The following is a 12024-nucleotide window of genomic DNA, read 5'->3' on the forward strand; positions in this document are numbered from 1 at the left end:
GGAAGGGAGTCTGGTTGAGAGCAGTTCTTCCTATTTTGTTCTCGCTGCCCAGCTGGCACAGTCTTCCCTACCCCTGGGGTTGCTTTCTCGTGGGGCAGCCTTCATGAACCACACCTCAGTTTTCCCCTTCTCCCCTCCTATTCCTCGTTGACATGGTGGGAGGGAGGACGCGCGAGCGCCGGGGCTTGCATGTGTTGGGGGAGAACGGGGGAGAGTAACATGTTCTGTCTGTGGCTCCTGACCTTGCTAGAGCCTGAACACCCCAGTGGGAAAGAAGACAATTCAAGGGCGATGCCCAAAGCTGGCATCAGGGCACCGAGGAAAAAGCCTCTCTTTCTGGCACTTTCCACTTGGCAAACTCACTCTGACGTCGGGAGAAGAAGCTGCAGCTTGCCGACCTCGGAGTACCAGCCTTAGATAAAAGGGAAATCTTGGGGGCTTTGGTTTCCAGGCAAGAGCCTGAGGGGGGGGGCAAGAAAGGGGTGGGGTGGGCATTGGAGACGTCTCCCAGAGGCTGAGCCGGGAGAAGGGGTGGCTCCAGATTAGCATAGCCTCCTCCCTTTCTCCACCTCCTTCTCCTCCAGCCCTTTCCTGAAAGAGGCTGGGGGGAGTGGTGGGGAGTCTGCTGAATGGCCTCTCGCTTCCCTATTCATTTCTTCTCCCGCTGCCTCCTGCGCTCCTCGGCCGCCGCCGCCGCCGCCGCCGCCGCCATCCCTCCGTTGCTCGGTGAATGAAAGGCTGAGGCTGCGGGAGGCTCTGGTTAAGAACTGCCCTGCAGACGCTGCCGGACCGCCCGGGAGGGGACGAGCCAGAGCCGGGAGCTGGAGATGTATGGTAAGAACCGGCCAAGCGGAGCCCGAGAGCGGGGATGGGAAGCTCAGCCGCCAGACCGTCAGGTTCGGCACCCCAGAGCACCCCCAGCCTCTGCCAGCTAGAGTCTCAGCAAACTTCCACAGCCCAGGACCGCGTGGGGGGAAGTGAATGAATCACTCTTTCCCCCCACCAGCTGAGCCCCGAAGGAAATGGGCGAGGGCTCGCCGGCCAGCTTGGAATCCTGTTTGTGTTTGTCGGTGATGCTGTGTAGGGGCGCCCCTAAGGAGCTGGAAACAAAGCTAGCGAAGAGAGGGGGAAGGGGGGAGGCACGGACACTTCGAGGGGCGTCTCTGGGTCCCTCTGTCGTGGGCGCGGTTGCCTATTGTTTGGAGATGCTCTTGGGGGTGGGCCCGCTGAGAAGGACCTCGCTGGCCCTAACCTCTGAAGGTAGCCTCGTCTAGTTAGTTTCATTGTTAAGGGCTGGCATTCCGTGTGTAGCCAGTTTCTATGGGGCAGTGGTTAGACCTGGTCCTCGACTTGGACCCAAGAAAGCTAGGCTTCAAACGGCACCTTTGGCACTTACGGCCGACCCAGAACTATGCAGTGGAAAGAATGCTGGATCTGGGGCTAAAGGATCTGGGTGCGAGTTCCGACTCTGCCACTTTTGCCGACCTAGGTGACCTTGGGCAAATTAACTAACCTCTCTGGGTCTCTTTTCCTCGACTGCCAAATCGGGGCGGGGGCAAACCTAAATTAACTAGAAGGTCCTATCTCGCTTAAATCTAGTTGAGCCTCAGTTTCCTCTTCCAAAAAATGGGATTCATAGTGATTGCTTGCCTCACGGGAGGGAGGTAAGAAGTATCAAATAAGGTGAAATATGTAAAGCACTTTGGATCAGACTAGAGAATGTCTATAAATCACTTCGCAAACCTTAAACACTCTATAAATGCCAGCTATTATTAGGAAAGCTGAACCGAGAGGAAATGCCTTGTATAGGTAGTAGTGTGACTGAATTTGCAGCGTCTGGGCTGACTAAAGCAAGGCTAGGAGTTAGTGGAGGCTATTATTATCCCTCTGGAAAAAGGGTCATGACTATCTGTCCCTTTCCTTACTGCCTTGGTAACCGAAGACCAGGAAGTAGAAGCCGGGCTGTGGCAAGGGTTATGATGCTGCTGAGGTTGGTGAATAGACTAGGACTTGGAACTTATTTTTCTGCTGCCTTATCTCTACATGGGTTCAAGACCTCCTGTCTTTTTAGGTCCCCGTGGTGTTGCAGAAGAATCACTTTAGAGAGCACCTGGGTTCAAATCTTAGTTCTACTGTTGTGACCTTGGAAAATCCATGTCCTTTTTCCAGCCTCAGTTTCTTCATCTATAAAATGAAGGGGTTTGAGAACTTTTAAGGTTCCTTCCTAAAATCTATCATCGGCTGGTAAGTGAGCGAAGAAGCTAAAGGGAGGATGGGCTCTGGTGATGAGCTCCATCCTATTGCTTATTTGACCCAGCTCTTAGCCTGAGCTTCACAAACTCTCCCCACCCCCACAACTTATGTTCAACAGCTGAATTCACACCTGCCATTGCTCAGCTTTGTAGCCTACCAGCAGGTCCTCTGGCTTTGCTGGAGATCCCACTTGTCAAGAAAACAAACCTCTCTGGATGATGATAAGAGATGCCCTTCTGAGTAGAGGGCAATAGGGTTTTGGAGAAAGAGTCCTGGATTAGAGATCGGGAAGAATTGAGGGGTTAGAATCTCACCTTTGACACTGAGGCACCATGTAACCATGGTGAATCACTGACCCTCAATCACTTTATCTGTAAAACAGGTACAATAACAGCAACTATTTTATAGGGTTGTTATGAAGTAAAAAATTAGAGAACATAAGTAAAGCACTTTTGCAAACCTTAAAAGAGATATATTAATGTTAGTTGCTGTTTTTGTTATGAGTAGCCTTCAGAGATTCAGGACAACCTAAGGACCAGATCCTTGGAGAAGATGGACATTAGGTATTAGGAAAATCACCTTTGGCTAAGAGCTGCCTGAGGAGATTGAGATGACTGGTAGCTTTCAGATATGGGAGGGAGGGGAAATGGTTTTCTCATTCATTATCTTTCTCTGGAACTAGAAACTCTGAGCCTAGTGACTGGGTCCTTGGAGAAGAGCAGATTTCTCGTTTAATTGATCTCTAAGGTGTCACTATCGATTCTGCTTTCTTTTCTGCTGGGAACTGGCAGTGAGATATAAATTTAGTTGGGGAATTCCGGCTGCACCAAGGTAGTATACAATGGAAAATGTGTTCTGAGGCAAGAGCTGTGAGTTCAAATCTTGACTGTTGTGAGCTAGTTACTTTCAAGTTGACCTTGAGCTAGTTACTTTCCAAACTTGGAAAATGGGGAGAGGGTTTGGGATAAGATGGCTTTTGAGATTCCCTTTGGGCCTAACTATATATTTGTAATAACTCAATAGAATGCCCTGGCAGCTTTTGAGGTGCTATAGCCCAAGGTTAAGCATCCAAACTATCTTAGTGTCAAGAGCAGATGCCATTTGGAAGCTAACCTGGTTTTCCCCCCAGCTTTAGCACGCTTCTCTTTCTTACCTGCATTTCTGAGCTCTGACCAAATCCTAGAAGGTTCCTCTTCAACATTTCCTCCACCCACCCTCTGCTATTTTGGTCTTGGATGACCTAAGCTGGGTTATTTGACCTCTGACATACTAGATTTTTCTGAGCTGCTAATCAGTGAAGAGAGCCTGGAAGGTGAACAACAGCTGTTGTGTGGTCTAACGAGTCCAATGTTTTCTTTCAATGAGTGTCTCTCCTTTCTTTCCCTTCCATCCCCTAGTTGTTCTGCGGAGTAGCTTGAAACTGCAGCTCCTTTGAGGGAGGACATGTGACTGCAGGACACTTGCATTGAGAAAACAGCTAAGGCAAGGTCCCATTAGGAGACCAGGAAGAAACCTGAATAAAGTCCCTTTGCTCAGGGAAGAGAATACCTGAGCTAGGGGAGAGTGGAACCCAGGGCTTATGGGTTTCCTTTTGCATCTTTACAGCTTGAAGCAAGGCAGGAGATAAGAGTAAGAGAATAGAGAAAAAGGGAGAACTTGGGAGCTGAGATGTCTGGGTTCTATTTTGGGAGCTGCTACAGAGTCTCTCTTCTCCCTGCTATTAGCCTGTTTCTCCAGCTGCAAATAGAAATGATATTTGTACCCAAAAAGTATTAAACGATAAGGATGAGAAAAGGCTTGAGAGGACCATCATATGGCACTCTTATTGGGGAAGGAGTCGACTAGCAAAACTCCTACTTGCACATCATTTTTTTTTTGAGGGGAATGCTGTGTGCATCTTGTTTGAATTTCAGATTTAGAATAGTTTTATGGAAAAGGTACTAGATCAGGGAACAAGATATCCAGTCTAATAATGACTTTACTTCTAATGAATTGTATGACCTTAAATCACTTACTCAGTCTGAGCCTCAGTCTCCTTACCTATAAAAGGAGGGGCTTGGATTAGGTGACTTTTAAGGCCCCTTCTGATTCCAAATCAAGGTCCTTTTTGATTTACAAAATGAAAGGACTAGGCAAAAATGATCTTCATGATCTCTTCAACTCTAATTCATGAGGAGTTAATCTTATATCCAAAGTACATTCTTCTAGGTTTCTATTATTCTCTTTAAAAGAAAATCATTTGATAATTTAGGCTCTTGGGGATGTTTGTGATTGGTAGAAAGTGGCAGTGGAGGATGGGGAAGGGGTTATACAAGGCAAGGTAGAAATAGAATCTTAGAGCTAATGAGAACTCTAGTCTGGTCTATTCTAACTTTCTTATTTTACAGATGGGGAAATTGAGGCCCAGAGAAGATGTGACTTGCCTCATATCAGGCAGTTTTCAGAGCCAGGTCTCCTAAGTTCCTGTTTGCTGTTCTTTAAAATAGGTCCTGCTGCCTCTTGCAAGAAGAGAGGTTTGTGGATTTCCATCAGGGATGGCCTATTGAGCTGTGGATATACCTTACGGGGTATTCTTAGCACTAGTCAAAGATGATTTAATGAAACACTTAATAGAGGCAAAAGTTTCAGGGCCTTTTTGCCACAAGATGAAGTGACAGTGACCATGAAAAAGATGCCAGATCAATGTCCTTAAAAATCTGACCTTGAACCTGTTTTTTTTACTCTCCTATGGAGTACTTTGGTACTGATTGTCTGAATGCCTAAGATTACAATCCTTCCTCAGCTGAAGAGTTTTCTTCTGCATGAAGCTTTTTCTGATTTTTTCTCCTCCCACCCTCCCAGTTACTAGGACCTTCCTCACAAAATTATTTTATATCCATTGTGTGTATATTCTTTATATACTTGTACATATGTACTTCTAGAAGGCACTAGACAAAGTACTAGACCTGAAGTCAGGAAGACTCATCTTTCTGAGTACAAATTCAGCATCAGACATTTAACTAGCTGTGTGACCCTGAGTATGTCACCTAACTCTATCAAATGAACAAGAGAAGAAAATGGCAAACCACTCTAGTGGTTTCTAATTTCCAAGAAAACCCCCCAAAATTAGACATGACTGAAAATGACTGAATAATTATATGAGTACATACATATTGTCTCCTTTGATAAATTTTAAGTCCCTTAAGAGCAGGGACTATTTCAGTTATTTTGCCTTGATGTCCCCAACACCTAAGAAGCACAATTTCCAGCAGTATGCTGGGACCTTTAGAAATTCTCATTGATTGAGCTACTTGACAAATTCATTTTCTCCCAAGGACTCAAATTATCTCTGTTCATTTAATTCTCATGTCTAATAGCATCAGCCCTGACTTTTCTTTTGTTCTCTACTCATATCTGACGCTTGTTTACCAGTATCTCCAATTCAACATGTTTAAAAATCAAACTCATCTTTCTTAAACCTGCTCTTCCAACTTTCACTCTTTCAATTGCCTCACTATTCATCTTAAAAAAATAACAACAACAACAAAAAGCTTGGAGTTAGCTTTGATTCTTCCCACTTTCTCATTGCCCATACTATTCAACTTATCTATCATATCTCCACTATATTACTTTATTCCCTCTTCTCTATTCCCAATTTCTCCTCCCTGATACAGACTCTTTACTTGCTATCCACCAGGATGATTGCAATAGCCCCAGTTCATCCCCCTACTTTCTTTCCTTCCCCTAGTACATTCTTTATTGTGCTGCCAGATTAATCTTCCTTGTGAATAGATCTAGGGATGTCATAGATTCTATGACATAGAGTCATAGATATAAAGCTTGAAGGATCTTGAGAGACCACTGAATCCAAACCCTTTCATTTTATTAAGGAAGCCCACAGCCAAGGTTGTTTTTCACATTTTATAGATGCATGAATTTAGAAAGGGCATGAAACCAAGAGAATGTTGTGCACAGTAATAGCAATAGTGTTTGTTTGAAGAATGACCGTGAACAAATAAGCTATTCTAAGTATTATAAATATTCAAATCAAGTACAAAGAACCACTGAAGGAAGATACTATCCATTTCTAGAGAAAGAACTGATGAATAGAAACACACACAGTATGTTTTATGTATATTTACTATATAGTGTGTATATATGCATATATACATATGCACACACATATCTAGTGAGAGATGGGAAGAGAGGGAAACAGTTTGGAACTTAACATAACAAAAAAAATAAAAGTCTGCAAAGGAAAAAATAAAAGATGCAATGCCAAAAAATAAAAAAAGGAGGAGGAAGAAAGCAAGGAGAAAGGGAAAGAAGAAAAAAGACAGGAAGAAAGAAGGAAGTAAAGAAAGGAAAAAAGGAGGGACAGAAGAAAGGAAGGAAGAAAAGAAAAAAGAAAGTAAGAAAGGAAAAAGGAAAAAAGAAGGAAGGAAAGGAACAGGAGAAATTGTCTAGTTTAATTTCCTTATTCTATAGTTAAAGAAACTGAGGTCCAGAAAAGTGAAGAAGTGATTTTCCCATCATATAAAGAGAAAGGGCAGAGACCGGATTTGAATACAGGTTCTTTAACTTTAAATGCAGGGTTTTTCCCAACTGCTCCATGATGTCTCCCAAACTTTTATTTTCTCATTTTTTTATCTTGTAGGCAGGATTTTCTGTCCATAGTGCCCCAAGCCTTCCTCTTTACTACTGTTATCTCCACCTGACTTCTGTCTTTACTTTTGTCTTTCATTGTACAGACACCTCTTGATCTCTCTCTGATGTCATTATGCTGCTATTACTATGCTTGGCTGCTGCATTTGTTCACCCCTTCTTTTCAATTTTGGGTGTCCAAATTATGGAGACAGTTGAAGTTTCTTTGCATTTAGTGTATAATTTCTGTTTTGGAGAGAGTTAAGAGTATCAGAGAAACTGATTTATCCTTCATGTCAGATGTGTTGATCACATTTTACAGATAATGATATGGAGGCTTAAGGTCATAGAGTTGGTATGAATTTTTGGTGCGATTTGAACCAACCAGTTAAGAGAATCATGGAATTTGAGAATTGACAGGGCTTTAATGTTCATTTAGTCTAACCCATACATGAAAGGAATCTTTCTAAACAAATGGTCATCTAACCTCTGTTTGAAAATCTCTAAGGATGGGGAACCTCCTACTTCCTGAAGCAGCCTGTTTCATTTTTGAACAGTTCTAATTATTAGGAAGTTTGTTGTTTCCCCCCCACCCCCCATACTAAGCCTAAATTTGGCTGGCTTTTTGCAACTTCCACCATTTCCTGGTTCTGTCCTCTAAAGTCAAACAAAAGGAAATAGAATTCCTTTTCCTCTGACTCTAAAGCTCTTCCCACTCTTCTGCTAAAACAGTCTCCTTATCTTTCAGTTGCTCACTGAATTGCAAAATTAAAAAATGCTTGTATGGCATTCAAGCTCTTTGTAATATAGAACCCCCTTCCTTAGTCTTTTCAAATTTACCCTGTTTGTCTGTTCCATGAACTCAGAGGCCCAGATGAACTTGCTTATATCTGCCTCCTGAACTGAGTTGTGCATGACAATCCCCATACTTTAGATCATAATATTTCCTATGAAATATCTCTCACTTTGCTTTCCCTGTTGACATCTTTCTCATTCAGTAAAGCCAAACTCAGTTGTTACTTCTTCCATGGAGTCCATATTTTCCACTGTTGAGAGCAGCCTTCCTCTGTGGAACTTATGTAATATTATATAACTTCTTTGATATTAATAATGTTGAATAATCTGTGCTTGTGTTGGATCCTCAAGAAACTGTAACCTTCATGAGGGCTGGTACCTGTGTCTTATTTGAACTCAATCTCTCTTAGAGCCTTACATAGTGCATAGTGCAGAAGCTTCACTTAATAATGTCTGTTGAATTTTGGAACATTATATTTTTTAAGGCATATCATTGGCACACTTCCATTATTCCACATATACAATACCCTCTGGATTAGCAGGGGTATTGAATGATATGTGAGTGGAGGAAGAGAGACTGGGGAAGAGTAGAAAAATTGAACTATTTCAATATTTGAATTGCAGTGGAAGAGGTCAAGAACAGTAAAAGGAGAGGACATATATTACTGTTTTGTTCTGCTTCTCCCCCCTCCCCATCACTTTTTAAGTCTTCCAATATATTTTTGTATTCTATGTATTTATCATTCTTTATGTACCTTCATATAGCACAACTGATTTAGAATTGGGCACATAAGCTGTTTCAAATTTTCTCTTTGCTATTACCAATAATGCTTTGAATATTCTTGTACAGTTGTGTCCTATCTTTTTTGCTAACTTCCTTAAGATAGAAACTTTAAAAATGGAAGTCCTGGATCAAAGGGTATGAACATTTTTGTAACTTATCACATAATTCCATATTGTTTTCTAAAATAGTTGAATCAATTCATAGCTATACTAGTAATAAGTCATCATGCCTCTTTCCCCACGTTTCTGCTAGCACTGAATTTTGTCCTTTATTATATTTTGATAAGATACTTAAACAAACCTTATTTGAATGCATTTAAATAAGATTTTTTGATATTACCACATTTTGCTATTTTGCTAAGTATGAGGAGGTACCTCAAAGTTGTTTTAATGTTTTTCTGATTAATAAAGATTTTGAGTAATTTTTTCTCATGATTATTGACGACTTCTGATCCTTTCAAGAACTGCCTATTCATATCCTTTGCTTATTTAAGAATGACACTTATTATTATAGATTTGTGTCATGTCATAGATTTTTGTGACCTTTTGTGTTATGTTTAACTTATTTAAATTTTTACTTGACTATCTGTCTGACCAATTAGATTATAAGCTCTTAGAGGACAGGGAATTATACTTTTTTGAATATAGCACCTAGCTCAGCATATTGCATAATGTAGATATTCAGTCATTTGTTGATGGATTATTGATTGAGAATTTGTATGATTACTCTTCAAAATTTATTTGAATGGATTTTATTGGGGGAGAGATCCAAAGGACATTCTGGAACCTCCCTTCCCCATTTCTATCTATTGAAATCCTTCTCTTTCTTCAAAGCCCACCTAGATATTACCTTTTGAAGTTGTCTTGACCCTTAGGTGAAAGTTACTTCCTCAGACTTCTAATAGCACTTTTCTTTGGGCTAGAAGCTATGGGATATAGCAGAAAGAAGGTTAAACTAGAAAAGATTTTAAGTTTAAATACTAGTTTTGCTATTCACTATCTATACAACTTTGGACTTTAAATCTCATCTTCTAAAATAGTTTGAAGTAAATGTCCTTTTTTGTTCCTTCTTGCTCAAAATTTATGATCTCTTCTTTAACTTATCTCACTCTGCTCATTTCATAGTTATGTTTAATTGTACACATACACATACATACTACCTAATTTTTTCAAAAAGCTTTTTAAGAATAAGTTTTGTATTGTAGGTATTTTCATATCTATAGCACTTAACATTTATTTTTTTCCCAAATTATAGGCAAAAGCCCACTCTCTTGCTCAAATTCTCTCAGTAGCTCCTTATTGCTTGTGAGATAAAACACAAATCCCTCAGCTTGGCAGTTATGGCTCTCTGGAAAGGTGTACTGGATTACAAAGCTTTATTTCATACTATTCCCTTTTGTGAACTCTGCTGAAGCCAAATTTGACTACTGGCCATTCCTCAAATTTGATACTCTTAGCTCTCACCTCTTCCCATTTGCACAAAGCAGTTTTCATGTCTGGAACATTCTTCCACCTTCTTTCCCTCTAGAGTCCTTGTCTCTTTTAGGCTTAACTCAAGGGCTATTTCTCCATGAAACTTTTTTCAATCTTCTTCTCTTCCTGTTACTGCTATGTCTCTCTGTCATTTTTTGGTATTTTTTAATGTATACATTGTTTCTTTCCAGTAGAATGTAGGTTCTTGAGGGAAAGGACTACTTGATTCCTCATATATAATAGTGTTTAATTGAATTGATTAAATGGAGCAAATTAAGAATCAAAGTATTATCAGATGTTCTGTTCATGCAAAACATTATCATGATATAATGCCTACTATGTTCCAGGCACTATGCTAAACACTTTACAATTATCTCATCTGATCCTCATGGCAATTTTGGGAATTAGATGCAATTATTATTTCCATTTTACAGATGAAGAATTTGACCTGTCCAGTACAAAGTAAGTCTCTAAGTTCGGATTTAGTCTTAAGCTCTATATACTGCACCACCTAGTTGCTCAGATAAACTCTTCAAGGGTACTCATCATGAGGCTACCTCAGCTTTGCCTCTCATACTACATCAGTACCCTTAATTGCTTCTTCTTCTGATTGGAAGTCTGGAGACTAGAGCAAAAAACTCTTCCTGTAGCCTCCTTTTTTTTTAGAAGTCTCAAAATGTCAGCCATCTCTTCATTTGCCACCTTCTGCTCTGCTTGATTTCTACTCAATTATTATCCACCATGCCCCTGGTTCAGCATCCTTTGGCACCATCTCCCCCTTTTTGCTTCCATTTGTTTATTGTTTTTCCCCTAGATGATAATTCCTTAAGAGCAAGGACTGTATTTCCTTTTTCTTATTTGAACCCCCAGTACTCATTACAGTTGGTGACATAAAGTGGGGCACTTAATAAGTGTTTATCATATGCCATTTGGTATCATAATATTAACTGGAGAAAGAAATAATTAGATTGTACTGGAAAACAGTTTAGCAAAGAAAGAGGGGATAACAGTCAATCCCCTGGGATGCAATGGAAGATTTATCATACTTTTTCTTAAGATAGAAGAGATTTATACATAATTGAGGAAGGAATGGAAGAATTGAAGATATTGGAGATGTTTTGGAAAAATTGAAAGAGCATGTATAGAGGAGGCAGGAAGGATATGTTGAAGATAGAGGTGTTACGCTTGGGGTGAAAAAAGCAGAGACACCTATTCTTTTGAGACAAAAGGAAAAGAAGAGAAAAAATGGCATCGGAGACATATTTAGAACCAGAGGGAACTTTAGAGACAATCTACAAAAAACCCTTATATTACAGTGAAGATACTCAAATCCCAGGGAAGTTAAGCCATCCACCCAGAATCACAAAACTAGTAGCAAAGCTGGAATTTGAATCCAGGTTCTCTCTGACTTTCAAATCTAACACATTTCCCATTGAATCATAATATCTCCTACTATGTTAAAAAAAAAAAAAAAAAAAGATGGACATTAAGGTGATGCAGTAGAATTCAGGGTCTGAAGTTAGGAAGACTTCAAATCCAACTTCAGATCCTTCATAGCTATATGACCCTGAATAAATCACTTCATCTCTATTTACTTCAGTTTCCTCATAAGTAAAATGGGGCTAATAATAGCATCCACCATCCCAGAATTGTTATGAGAATGAAATGAATTAATATTTGCAAAGTGGTTAGCATAGTGCCTAGTATATTGTAGGTGCTACATAAATAACTACAATCCTTTTGATGTAAGTAGGGTGAGGGAGCCTTGGGAGAACCTGTGATTGGAAGCCAATAAATAGTGAAGAAGATTAATAATTACTACTGTGGGCAGTTTGTAAGGGAATATACAAGAGACAAATGATTTCAGAATAATGGTGAGAAGCTGATTGAAATTATATAGTATGAATTTATGATGCGATAAGTCAGCATGGTTATATAGTTGTTGTACAGTCTGGATGTAGGAACAGAGAAAGAATTGGGGTGGGGGGTGGAGATGGCTCAGTGGATAGAGCACCAATCCTGAAGTCAGGAAGACATGAGTTCAAATCCAGCCTTAGACACTTAACATTCTCTAGTTATGTGGCCCTAGGCAAGTCA

General features: G+C 40.3%; 1 protein-coding gene across 1 annotated transcript in view; it reads left to right on the forward strand.

Annotated features, from left to right (window-relative positions):
- Positions 1–581: 581 nt before the first annotated feature.
- Positions 582–12024, forward strand: part of EFR3B (EFR3 homolog B) — a 108934-nt gene continuing 97491 nt past the window's right edge. The window contains exon 1 of the mRNA XM_074300054.1: positions 582–834. Within this exon, the coding sequence (XP_074156155.1) occupies positions 828–834 (7 nt within the window). The 5' untranslated portion in view covers positions 582–827. The remainder of the gene's footprint in view (positions 835–12024) is intronic.

Source organism: Sminthopsis crassicaudata, chromosome 3 (assembly GCF_048593235.1).
Source record: "Sminthopsis crassicaudata isolate SCR6 chromosome 3, ASM4859323v1, whole genome shotgun sequence".
Classification (NCBI taxonomy): domain Eukaryota; kingdom Metazoa; phylum Chordata; class Mammalia; order Dasyuromorphia; family Dasyuridae; genus Sminthopsis; species Sminthopsis crassicaudata.